We start from the raw sequence: 13,679 nt of genomic DNA on the forward strand, positions 1-13,679 counted from the left end.
GGCTGACATTTCTACTAGATTACACAGTTCTGAAAAGGTAAATCATGATATCTCTAACTTTTCATTATCTTTCCCAGCACATAGCTTAATTCTGGTACAGCTGGTACTTGGTGAGTTGAATTGTGTCCCCTCAAAATTCTTCTATTGAAATTCTAACACACAGTATCTCAGAATGTAACTGTATTTGGAGACAGAGCCTTGAAAGAGGTAATCAACAGTAAAATGAGGTCAGATTCAGTTCAGTTCAGTCACTCAGTCGTGTCTGACTCTGCGATCCTATGAATCGCAGCACACCAGGCCTCCCTGTCCATCACCAACTCCTGGAGTCTACCCAAACCCATGTCCATTGAGTCAGCAATGCCATCCAGCCATTTCATCCTCTGTGGTCCCCTTCCTCCTGCCCCCAATCCCTCCCAGCATCAGGGTCTTTTCCAATGAGTCAACTCTTTGCATGAGGTGGCCAAAATACTGGTTTCAGCTTCAACATCAGTCCTTCCAATGAACACCCAGGACTGATACCCTTTAGGATGGACTGGTTGGATCTTCTTGCAGTCCAAGGGACTCTCAAGAGTCTTCTCCAGCACCACAGTTCAAAAGCATCAATTCTTCGGCGATCAGCTTTCTTCAGTCCAACTTACACCCATACATGACCACGGGAAAAACCATAACCTTGACTAGATGGACCTTTGTTGGCAAAGTAATGTCTCTGCTTTTTAATATGCTATCTAGGTTGGTCATAAACTTTCCAAGGAGTAAGCGTCTTTTAATTTCATGGCTGCAATCACCATCTGCAGTGATTTTGGAGCCCAGAAAAATAAAGTCTGACACTGTTCCCACTGTTTCGCCATCTATATCCCATGAAGTGATGGGACCAGATGCCATGATCTTAGTTTTCTGAACGTTGAGTTTTAAGCCAACTTTTTCCCTCTCCTCCTTCATTTTCATCAAGAGGCTTTTTAATTTTTAGTTCCTCACTCTCTGCCATAAGGGTGGTGTTGTCTGCATATCTGAGGTTATGGATATTTCTTCCAGCAATCTTGATTCCAGCCTGTGCTTCTTCCAGCCCATTGTTTCTCATGATATACTCTGCATATAAGTTAAATAAGCAGGGTGACAATATACAGCCTTGACGTCCTCTTTTTCCTGTTTGGAACCAGGTGGACCCTAATCAAATAGTAACCTCTACAACTGTAAGAAAACACATTTCTGTTGGTTAAGCTGCCCAGGCTGTGGTACTTTGTTATGTCACCTCTAGCAAACTAATACATATAGTAACTACATTTTACTACACTTATTATACTAGGTAGTATAATAAAAAGCAGAGACATTACTTTGCCAACAAAGGTCCGTCTAGTCAAGACTATGGTTTTTCCAGTGGTCATGTATGGATGTGAGAGTTGGACTGTGAAGAAAGCTGATCGCCGAAGAATTGATGCTTTTGAACTGTGGTGTTGGAGAAGACTCTTGAGAGTCCCTTGGACTACAAGGAGATCCAACCAGTCCATTCTAAAGGAGATCAATCCTGGGTGTTCATTGGAAGGACTGATGCTGAAGCTGAAACTCCAATACTTTGGCCACCTCATGCGACGAGTTGACTCACTGGAAGACTCTGATGCTGGGAGGGATTGGAGGCAGGAGGAGATGGGGACGACAGAGAATGAGATGGCTGGATGGCATCACCGACTCGATGGACATGAGTTTGAGTGAACTCTGGGAGTTGGTGATGGACAGGGAGGCCTGGAGTGCTGTGATTCATGGGGTTGCAAAGAGTTGGACACAACTGAACTACATTTTTTAAAAGTTAGGTTTCTCAAATTTGCAACTTGAAATTACACTTTTTAAGTTTTCAGAAATAGGTAACAGAACTTTTACTCTTTGGCAGAAATTAACACCCCCATCACATATGCAGTTTCTTTAAATTGGTCTTGGCAGTTGCCAGAAAAGTACATAAGCACCCCAATCCCATGTATAGACCTTTAACATTGAAATCACACCACTTGGCAGGACAGAACTGCAATGCCAGGCTGTGATGGAGAGTCCTGGATAATATCAAGGAGACCTGGGTTGTAGTCCAGACTCTGCCAGTAACTGCCACGTTGCCTTGGGCAAGTCACTTCCTTGAGCCACTCACTTTTAAAAGGTGGAAATTAAACTATGTGGGCTCTTAGATACATTTACGCTCAAGACTGTGTGTGACTCAACAATGGTTATAAGCCTCTGCTGTGTAAATAAGCATTTCATGGTCAAACAAGTTTATAGAAGTTTACAAAAACTGTTTGGCAATAGGATTATTTTATCTTGCCCTGATAAAAATGCCTCTAGATCTAAAAAAAAAAAATTGACCTAGTTACATTCATGGAGATTTTTAGATGAAAGCAAAGATCAGTCTTGTATGCCATTAAAAATAATCACACACACACAAATTCCAACTTCCAAAAGACCCTAGAACAAAAGATTAAAATAAATGACTGCTTAGACTCCCATAATCCAATAATACTTTAAAGAACCTAAAAATAAAACATTTGTCTATGGAAAAGAAATTTATAGGCAGCTGCTAACTATGTTACCCTTTAACTGAAAAGAACACAAACTTGGTTTGAGATCACACCTCATGTCTCAAAATTTATGTATATTTGCTTCCTAGGGAAGCCAAAAACTGGAAAAAATGTTCTAACTCTTGTTTGGCATTGTTTATATACTGTGTGTGTGTGTGAAAGCGACAGAAAGGAGAGAGAGATACACAGAGAGAGCAAACGACAGCATTCATGCAAATATACCAATGTGAACTTGTACAGAGGGGACGTGCCATTTTCCTTGTAGCATGATTAGAAAAGCACTTTGTTTCTCAAAATGAGAACTGTTCCTGAACTAAAAAAGAGATATCAGCAAACTTAAGAGTTTTTCAGTTTGTAAAGCTGTGTGCATTTGTGCTTGCTACGCTGTAACTGTAACAAGTTTAGATGGATGGTTATGAGAAAGAAAAGAAAATATGACATCATTAATTACAGGTAAGACAAGGGAAAACCCAAAGTACAGACAAGAACACAGAAATATTTTAAGAGAGTACAGATGTCATGACATTTATTAAAAGGCATGCTACAATGCTATACTTGTTAGGAAAAGAGAGTAGAGATATCAATAGTCAGCAAATATACAAACTGAACGAAAATGGAATATACTGTAGTGTACAGAAGCTTTAATTAACCATGCACTACGCACTTAGAAAATATGTTTTTTAATATTTTATCGTCTCTTTGCATTTATAACATGATTCACTTCGACAATCACAGAATCCTTTTCTTCCAAAGCCACAAACTGTGTTACAAATGAAAGCTGGTACTGCAGCTTATCAAAATATACAAGACAATTGATGTTTTATATAAAACCATTTTATATGTCAACTTGTTCCCCAAAACCGCTTTTTTCCCCCTTTTTTGGCCTGGTTTAAAAAATGTTGTTACAAATATTTACAGCTTTTACGTCTGTTAGATGAATATTCTTATAAACTGAAAAAGGGAATTTTATGAACAGACCACATAAAACATGACACAATGTCAGAGGCTCCTAGCTGTGCTATTTTTTTTTTCTTAAATACAGTACTGAAAATGCCCATCGAACCCTTATCATCTAATCCATTCTGTTCACATTTAAACTCCCATTTTCTCTAGTAGTCTATTCACCGATAGGAAATAGAAAGTAAAGGCCGCTTTGCACTGGGTCTTCTTTCAGAAAGGAGCTTGGGAAAAAATGCTTAACAGAAAGGAGTCAAAACCAGAACAGTCAGTCTTTGGTCAGAGCAATGAGGTGACATTTTGATGCAAAACTCTGCTTGGTTTAGCAATCTTTATAATTAGTACTTTTTGGATGTGGGATGAATTTTTTAAAGATCTGGGTATCAATGGTAAAGGGAAAAAAGGCAAGAGTATGATTTTTTAAATGACGTCAAAAATAGTTATTTAAATATTTATTATTACAACTACTACACAGATTCAAGAACTAAAAATAACCTAAAAACAACAAAAAAATCTGTTTACAGTGCTGATTTAAGCTTGCCATAAGCAGCTTTCAACCATGACTATTATCACCAAGGTCACTGGGCCAGAAAAATACCCCTGTTCTCTGGAACATACGCCTCAGGTTACAGAAATGGAGATGACTACCACAAAGACTCGGAGCAGCTCTGTTCTTGGACCTGCACACGCTACGAATATCATGTGAGAAAGGCAGAGAGTATAACTGAGACTTCATTTTACAGTTACAATTGTTTCCTTGAAAGAATGGTCTGTGAGATGACATTCTTTTCAAGTTATATAGTATGCATTTCCTGAAAACCAGAGTACTGATACTACGACCTAAACCTCACATAGGAAGAAAGATCAACTAAGACTACTGAAGAAGGCACATAAACTTTGGTCCTGTTTCCTTCGTTTTTATCCCTCTACAAAACCCCCCAAACTGATATTTCAGTAATTTTCTATTTTTTAAACCATTCACAACTAGCTGTTAAAATCTGCTCTGAAAAAAGACTGCAAATAGTCTTCTAGATAATAACACAGCTGAATTAAGAGACAGCTGAATTACATTTTAAGGGAAAAGTTTTGTGCAATCTAAATGGTATTTCTTTTTAGCACAATAGTAGATTATTTTAAGTCTGGCAGTTTTATTCTTGTTAACAACAGATCAAGACAAAGGAAAGTTTAAGAAGAATGCTTTTACCCATAGTCATGCTGTCTTTTTGGTTTTAAAAATAGCAGTACACACTAGTTTTTCTCAGAGATAGCCAATTTGGCAAATAGGGTTTTTAAGTGACTCACTGCGGGCAGGGGGACACATACTTTTGAGCTTGTCATCTTTCGTCCAAAAAATATTTAGTGGGAACAGAAGGGAAATTACATGATAATACAATCAGTGCATAACCTGGCTGCTTAATAACATGGAAGTTTCCAAAAGTTTATATAAAACTTAACAGAGACATTCATGAACACTACTTCTAATCAACCGAAGCAGAACCTACGATGACCATACTAGGTGGAGACAAAGAAACACTGTTTCCATAAGAAATCAGGCAGGCAAAAACTGTGTCTCTAAAAACTGTGAGGTTTGCAACTTACAACAACAATATCAGAAACATTACTACAATTAACATTACAACTTAGCCTTAAACAAAGAATTTATGGCATTCTGTGGGAACTACTGGGCAATTCTGTTACTCTCCAGTAAATTACCAATTTATTAAGCTTATTTTCCTATTTGTATCTTTTACAAAACACAATTTACTACTATGCCAGTTATTTAAATCTCAAAGTAAAATTTTTTGGCAAAAATTTGGCTACCGTTTAACGTGCACTGCTATTTTTTTTTCAGAGTTTCATACTATAGGTTTTTGTTGGTTATTCATTTTGTACTGCTATTTTTAAAAGTCCTGAATATATATAATTTGTGTCAAAGTCAGACACCGCCAAAAATAAGACAATTCTCCTGGAAATAAAGTAAATAAACTTTAAAATAGGATACTACGACAGCTCAACAACACAAACAAAACATTGCTTAGCAGATATAAACTGCATGCCAAAACAAAAAATACAAAGATCTAGTTTTTTCACTGCCCTGATATTTTTTAATCTTTTTACAGAAACCATGTCAACACAGATACTGTAGACCTCTATAATTCAAAGAGCAAACAGCCAGTATGGACAACATCCATATGCTACAGCTAATTTTAGACACAAATTGATGGTTTCGAACACACTTTTAAATAAATAAGAATATCTCATTTTTCCAAATCTTAATTTGATTAACGTTTTTGGTCAATAATTTAAGATGTATGTAATGTACATATGTATGTACAACATTAGAGGAGTGCATGTATGTATATACACTCACCTACACACACACACACACACACAAAGCCCTGAAAAGGATTCAAATGTTCTCTCTCAAATATAAAGGCCATTTCCTACTTCAAAATTACATTCAACACCATTTATGATCTCCCTTCTGCTACACTTATGCTGAATGTTACGAGAATCATGAATTGAAACTACACAGTAATTCCTAACTCAAAAAGAAAAAAAATCCCAATTTAAAATATAACTGAAAATTACAATAGTGCTCGTAAGGAAGGAAAAAATGAAGCAAACTTGGAGTGATTTTTTAAAGACATTGTTTTTTTCTTCCTTCCCTCTTAACTCAGTGTTTTGGTAAAAATATATTTCATAAGTGAAAAAAAAAAAAACCTAGATAAATGATTATACCTATCAGCCAATACTAAAACTGATCCATTTGAAGGATCTCAATTTAGCGTCCTTCGTTTTCTACTGACTAATTGTTGCTCAGCGTTGAGGGAATTTTGCTTTTGAACAATCCAGAATGTCTTTTGTATTCTCCAATATTTTTGCAAAATTTTTTTTGTTAAAACTTTCCTGTTTAATTTAATGGCTGGAATATAAGAAGAGATTGAGATATTCTTCTAAAAGGTGAGATGAGCCACTCTGAGAATCTGAGAAAAGTGGAAAAGGGATAGACAAAACTTACCCTTTTATTCTGCTTTAAAAAATCTACTCAAGCACTGAAGGAATAAGTAATCAATGCAAAGTATCTAACTTAAAAGAAACAATTTTACATTATACAGTCACTGAAACAACATTAAAATGTATGCTTACATTCAACTAAAAAGAGAGAGGGACAGAGTATGAGAAAGAACCCACTCCTCATACACCATATATGTGGGCACTCAGTACTGGAGCTTCATTCACAAAGAAAAGCAAGTTTTCACTTGAGTATATGACAAAAACCAAGCACTCCTTAGACAAATTCTAATGGATAAAGATTGGACAAGATCCAGAAACGAAGACTGCATTTTATAGCCCCAAACTGGTATGCTATAACCGCAATGACCACTACTGGTCACAATATGAAGAGGCCTACAGGTGTGCACTGAGTTATTCCCAAAACCATTTAACCCTTCCCCAACCCACCTCTACACCAAAGCACCAAAAATTTGAATAGAAACTATTACTTCTTGAAAAATCACTTAAAATTGCAATAAAAAAAAAAAACTTTAAAATTCTTGCCAAAACAAGGAAAGAAAAAACAAATGCTCACCAAGCCCACAATATAGCTTTTAAGATACTTAGATAAAACTCTAACCTATTATATCATAAGCACATAATAAGGCACATAATAGGAAATTAAGTAAATACACAGTAATTCTGAATAAGTATTAGAGATTATAGTGGTACAAAAAACCCTTGAGATTAATTTTTTTGCTAAAAGAAGACTTTACCAAAAATAACTTTTAAAAAATCTGTCAAACCATATGATAGACCTGAATATTTTCCTTAAGACTGTAAACTTTTTTTTTCTGAAAACAACTATAAAAAAGTAGTTTATAAGTAGGATTATTTTTCTTTTTAAAATTTCCAAGATCATATTACTAGGCAACTGTCATTGTGAAATTTAAAACATGATTTTCCCAAATAAAATTAATTATTCTGACACCTTAATAGATCCTGGTTGGATTCCATATAATTTCCCTGGAGACAGTTGAGACATTTCATTCTCCAAATAGTCTTAAAAAGTTAAAGATATGCAAAGGAGTGTCTTACAGTGGAAAAAAAAAATTGAAAGAAAACATGCAAGTTTATCAATTTGCTTCCAATACAACCCAATTTATGTATAGTAAGTAACAATATATGCCAAATAACTTATAACTTATAAGAAAACATAGTTTCCTACAGGACTCAAACTTCTGAATCATAAAGTTAAAAACTTGGTTGTAGGTCATTTAAATTACTTACATCAAGTAATTTTAAAAGTCTATATGTTTAAATTTTTCAAAGTACAAAGGAGTTTAGAAATGTTGTATAAGGCTGATCTGGACCCAAATTAAAAGAAAGTCTGTCCTCTTGAAATCCAATTTAATACAGGGAATTAAATTATTGGAAAAAATTTTTTTCCTGACGATTATTTTCATTTTAGAAACAATGGTACAAAGGAAAAACACACCTCTGATGACGTACTGGCAGAGGGGAGAAATGGGAAAAGAGAACATCCCTTGATTTTTTTTAATATACTTGAATATCAAACTCAGAGTTATTTTTGAAAAAGAGGCAGAATTGGTCTTGAGCTGCTTCAGTCTATGTCTGAAGGTTTTACTGAAATTATGGTCCAGTCTTCGGAGAAAAATTCACAGAGAAGTCAGATTGTAGATTTTGAGAAGGAAACTCTGAGGTGATGATTTTCTCCAAGGTCATGGTTATGAAGCTCAATGAGGGCCTGGATTGCTTCTTCCACAGATCCCAACTGAATGAGTGCCATTTTGCGATCTTTCCTAAAGTGGTAGAAGAAACAGAAAAAGTACACAGAATTAATTTTGCCTACAAACCTCTTCCCCAACCCTAGAAGATTTCATTAAATTACCATAAACAGTTGCAAATCATGTTAATGTATTTTTTAAAAGAATGGACTTACTGGAAGAATTTAAAAGCCTTCACTGAACATCCAGCTTCTGTGAAAAGATTCTTCAGGTCATCTACTGTAACAGAGGGGCTGTGAAAACATCATCACAGAGACAGTCAACTATCTTATCCCTAATTTTCAAATGAAGCAAAGATTAACTCCTGACACCATCAGGCCTCTAGAATACCTCACATTACAAACAGCACAAAGCCATGCAGTGAAGACAGGATTTGCAAGTGCCCTTAAAGAGCTTCAAGGTTGGGCTTCCATGATGGTTTAGTGGTGAAAAAATCTGCCTGCAATGCAGCAGATGCAGGAGACTCGGGTTTGATCCCTAGGTTGGGAAGATCACCTGGAGGAGGAAAGAGCAACCCACTTCAGTATTCTTGCCTGGAAAATCCAATGGACAGAGGAGCCTTGTGGGTTTTCCACAGAGTAGCAAAAGAAAAAAAATTAAAAAAAAAAAAAAAAGATGTTCAAGATTGATGCAAGCATGTCTTCAGACAATGGAATTTTGTCTCAATTCTTTTGCATAAGACATGGGCAGTATCTAAAGAACAAGAAAATCTTTCTATATTTACCCTTTCAATGGGATTATTACCCATATGGCTTTAGTACCTAACGAGTACTTCCAAGCCCCTTCCTTAGCTCTGATTTGTCTTCTACAGTCCACTACTAATTCAGAATATTTTTTTAGTACTAATCCAGTACCTTTTCAATTACTTTCAGGATAATTACAAACATGTATATGTGCCAACCATGTTCTAAAATAGCCCCCAATTACTCTTGCCTCCTAGTATTTATACCTTATGGGTACTCCTCTCCCATACAAAATAAGGATGTCCTCTGTAACCCTCAGGGTATTACAGAAATGACATGTGAGTTCTGAGGCTGAGAGACACTGTGATTTCCACCTTGCCCTTTCTTGAATGATTAGCTTTGGAAGAAACCCGCTGCCTTTTCATGAAGACAGTCAAGTAGCCCTATGCACAGGTCCTTGTGGCAAGGAACTGACTGAGCATATGAGGGAGCTACTTTGGAGGTGGACTCTAGCCCCAGTACAGCCTTCAGATGCTATTTTGTGAGAGAATTAGCCAAAACCTAAGCCACTTCTGGATTCCTGACTCACGGTAACAGTTTGAGATAAAGAACATCTACTATTGTGTTAAGCTGTTAGGTTTTGGAGTGATCTGTTACACAGCAGTGGACAACTAATACAGTGGTCTACCACATGAGAGTCAATTGACTACAAGTAGACTCGTCCTCATTTCACAACTACCAGCAAGGATGGTCTGACAGAACAACTGGCTCTGCTAGGAGAGAGATCCCAATTCACATCCTACGGGCCATTCACCTGGTATGTCACTGCTGAGTAAGTTGCTTAATCTGAGCCTCTCACTTTCAGTGTTAAAATGAAACTAACAACCTTTACTCCAAAGGTTATTATGGATGAACTGCTGCAGACAGAACACAGAATGGTGGTTACCAGGGACAGGCTACAGAGAAACAGAGATACTGTCTAATGGGTTCCGCTCTGTCCCATCGCTCAGTCGTGTCCGACTCTTTGCGATCCCGTGGACTGTAGCCTACCAGGCTTCTCCGTCCATGGGATTCTCCAGGCAAGAATACTGGAGTGGGTTACCGTTTCCTTCTCCAGGTCTAATGGGTACAGAGCTTCAATTTGAGATGATGACAAGGATTTACAGATGGGTACAAGTGACGGTTGCACACTATGAAAGTATATAATGTGAACGTACTGAAACACATGCTCAAAAATGGTTAAAATGGTTATTATTTAACCACAATTTTAGAAAGATTATTATGGAGATTAAACGAGGTACTGCATGTAAGAGGCCAGCACGCTGCCCAATACTCGGCAGGCGGTGAAACTGACATGCTCTCTCCCACCTACAGGGCCAGTGCAGGCCGCAACCTGAGACAGGCTCCTGGATGAGTGTCCTTAGTAAGAGGGAGCCTGCTTTAGTCTTTACAGATCTGGCCTCTCTCCCTCATTCGGCAGTAATGAGGAGCTAAATTTCTAGATGCACATAATTGACTTTTTTTTTTTTCTAAAGCGACTCCTCCTGTTGCCTGAAGGCATAAGGCTTGAGCCACTGCCCAATTCAGATGCAAAGTTTCTCCATGTGCCTAACTGGAGACTAGTGAGGAGCCTGGGCATTCAACAGTATTTTAAATAACTATTTTCTGTTCCTATTCAACAGCCATTCTCATTTTCAGAAATGTCCCAGGCCTGTACCATTCTCCATTCCCTTTTAACTTTCTCCAAAACTAAAAGTCTTTAACTTTTCACACACATGCTCGCATTCAACTATACCACACAGCTTTTACCCTCTCTTTCCAAAGCTTATCCTCCTCCATGATATATAAAACTGTCATCTTTTTTGGTCAAGGATTTCACAAATTAAAACTGGGATTTCCAGTTTTACATTTCTTAGGCTTTGATGACCATATAGTCACTATTCTAACAATTCAGCTTTGTTGTATTGGCTCAAAAACAACCATAGCTAATACATAAATCAATAAATGTGGCTGTGTTCCCTGAAACTTTTCTCATGGAAGGTGAAATTTTATGCAATTTTCTCAAATCACAAAATATTATTCTTCTGTTTTTTCCCAACCATTGAAAATGTAAAAACTGTTCTTAGCTCATGGGCCTTACAGGTGGATTTGGCTTACAGGTGGATTTGGATTGGTCTGTCAATCTCTAAGATAGATGATGAACAAGTCTGCTACAGCACTGGTTACTACAGACTGGTTATAAGAAAATAATTTCTAGCTTTTAGGTATATATGTGGCTTGTAGGTTAAAAAACAGAATTCAGTTTTACCAAATTCTTGCGTGCATGCTCAGTTGCCTCTGACTCTTTGTAATCCCATGGGCTGTAGACCACCAGGCTTCTCTGTCCATGGCATTTTCCAGGTAAGAATACTGGAGAAGGTTGCCAATTCCTACTCCAGGGGATCTTTCCAAACCCAGGGGTTGAACTTGCGTCTCCTGTGCCTCCTGCACTGGCAGGCAGATTCTTTACCACTGAGACACCTGGGAAGCTTACCATATTCTTAAAAACATAAATTATTTGATTTTGCTATGCTGGTTGCTGAAGGGTCTTTACTTTTACAGAAGGATGAATAGGTATGTACCAATGGAATATCTCTGCATAAATGTAATTTTGCCCTTGCATAACTGAAAGGTAACTACTTGCAAATTCCCTGTTTGGAAAGAAAAATTTTAAACACTGCTACCTTTACTTTTGGAATGTAAGTTTAGATAAACTTCTTAAGACATGATGGCAAATAAATCATCTGACAAGAAATTAGTGCATTTCTACTACTACGTTCACAATAATTTCAGTTTTTATCTCCCCAGACCATATTCTTTAGATCATTTAACACTGAAATGAATAGTAACAAATTAAGATACGTACGGGATGTTGGAAAGATGCAGAGTAGCTGATGGGGGAAAAATATTCTGGAAGTTTTTGGAGCCAGGTTTTTTAAAGCGATGCAAAGGACTATTGCTAAAATCCTTAGTCAGACCTTGGTCTTCTTGTCCCTCTCGAGGAAGTTGAACTGCTTGATGCTTGGACAGTGTAGCACGAAGCACCTTCCCATAAAGTCTCTGACCGCTCAGATGGTTCATTGCTGGTGCAACAGAAGAAAATAAGGAGATTCTGGGTATTAAGTCTCTGTAAAACTATCATAATTCTTTTTATTTAGTCATTTAAAATTACATTATCAGTTTGAGGGCTTAAACAGTTTTAAATTTAAAAACTCTTACGTATGAAAATGTATTAAATGAGTTTGTTTTACCATAATGAAAAGCAATACAACAAAAAATACCTATTTTCCTAGCAGAGAGCTAAAACGTTTCAGAGTGCCTGAAATATAACACAAGATCAGGAAATGGCTACTGCATAAATTAATCTCAAGTAAAGCTTTTTAAAATAAATATCTGACTAGTAATATTTCAACAGCCACTATAATAATGAATGGTGAGATAGCAAAATGACACTTTCTTGCGCTATCATTATGAATTTCTAAGCAACAGTTCTAGAAAACTTAAAAAAACAAACAAGCAAACAAATAAAAATGAAAGAAAATAAGTCATGTTTATTAGTTTAAAGCTAATGGAAAAATACTAGAGTCAAAGCTCTAAACATCAATGATATGCTCAAACAGATAAATGCACTTCAAAGAGCTATAAACATTTTTAAATCTTCAATGTAAGCAGATCCAAATAATAATGCAGACACGGACATAAAGAGGAACTCTTTCTACTTAAGCCGTAAGTTTACTTCATAGGAAAATTCACATTCAAAAGGAGCATATAATATGCACATATAATAATGACTATTATTAATCACTAGTACCTAGTTGAGCTTGATTTGCATCTGCCATCTGAACCAATGCGTTTTCTTTCTTATTAAACATTATCTTCACTCGATGTACATCACCATATACTCCTAATTAAGAAGACAAAACAGTTTTTTAGTGTTGACTGTGTAATGTTCAATTAATTTTACCAATATATTTAAAGAAAGCTTCTTTTCTCATGCTATATGCTTTCCCTGAGCAATTTCATACATATACTCCCAAATTTGTATCTATATGCTAGATTTATTAATCCCTTCACATGGATGTCCCATAAATACTCCAAATTTAATATATTCCAAACCGACTCATCTCCCCTTTCTGTCTCCTCCTGTGTTCACTAACTCTCTTGATAAACAGTATCATCATGCATGTATTTGCTCTGGTCAGACACCTGAGAGTCATCTTTTGACCTTCTCCTTTCCTTAAGTTCTTACATCCTATCAACTACCAGTACTCATTGATTCTATGGCCTAAATACCTCTCACATTTGTTCACTTTCCCCATCCTCCCTACCATCAAAGCTATTATCACTACTTCACAACTGGACAATCACAACAGCCTCCCAAACTGATCTCACTACATCCAACTTTTCTATACCAGTGTTCCCTAAAGTGGGTCCCACATCCCAAAAAGCATGCAAAATGATTCACTGGGGTGTGGGAGGATAATGAAAGTGAAAGTTGCTCAGTTGTATCTGACTCTTTGCAACCCTATGGACCATACAGTCCATGGAATTCTCCAGGCCAGAATACTGGAGTGGGTAGCCTATCCCTTCTCCAGTGGATCTTCCTGAACCAGGAATCAAACCAGGGTCTCCTGCATTGT

The 13,679-nt window shown here is 36.7% G+C and overlaps 1 protein-coding gene across 6 annotated transcripts in view; it reads right to left on the reverse strand.

Annotated features, from left to right (window-relative positions):
- Nucleotides 1–3,219: 3,219 nt before the first annotated feature.
- The window catches only part of PTBP3 (polypyrimidine tract binding protein 3), a 92,328-nt gene continuing 81,868 nt past the window's right edge, over nt 3,220–13,679 (reverse strand). For all 6 annotated transcript variants that reach the window (XM_055427591.2, XM_055427590.2, XM_055427589.2 and 3 more), the window contains 4 exons: nt 12,851–12,943; nt 11,906–12,122; nt 8,473–8,550; nt 3,220–8,332 (listed from right to left, as the gene is read on the reverse strand). In XM_055427591.2, coding sequence (XP_055283566.1) covers nt 8,200–8,332; nt 8,473–8,550; nt 11,906–12,122; nt 12,851–12,943 — 521 coding nt within the window. In that variant the 3' untranslated portion in view covers nt 3,220–8,199. The remainder of the gene's footprint in view (nt 8,333–8,472; nt 8,551–11,905; nt 12,123–12,850; nt 12,944–13,679) is intronic.

This window comes from Moschus berezovskii, chromosome 7, assembly GCF_049115385.1.
Source record: "Moschus berezovskii isolate FMDL1 chromosome 7, NW_MosBer_1.0, whole genome shotgun sequence".
NCBI classification, from domain to species: Eukaryota; Metazoa; Chordata; class Mammalia; order Artiodactyla; family Moschidae; genus Moschus; species Moschus berezovskii.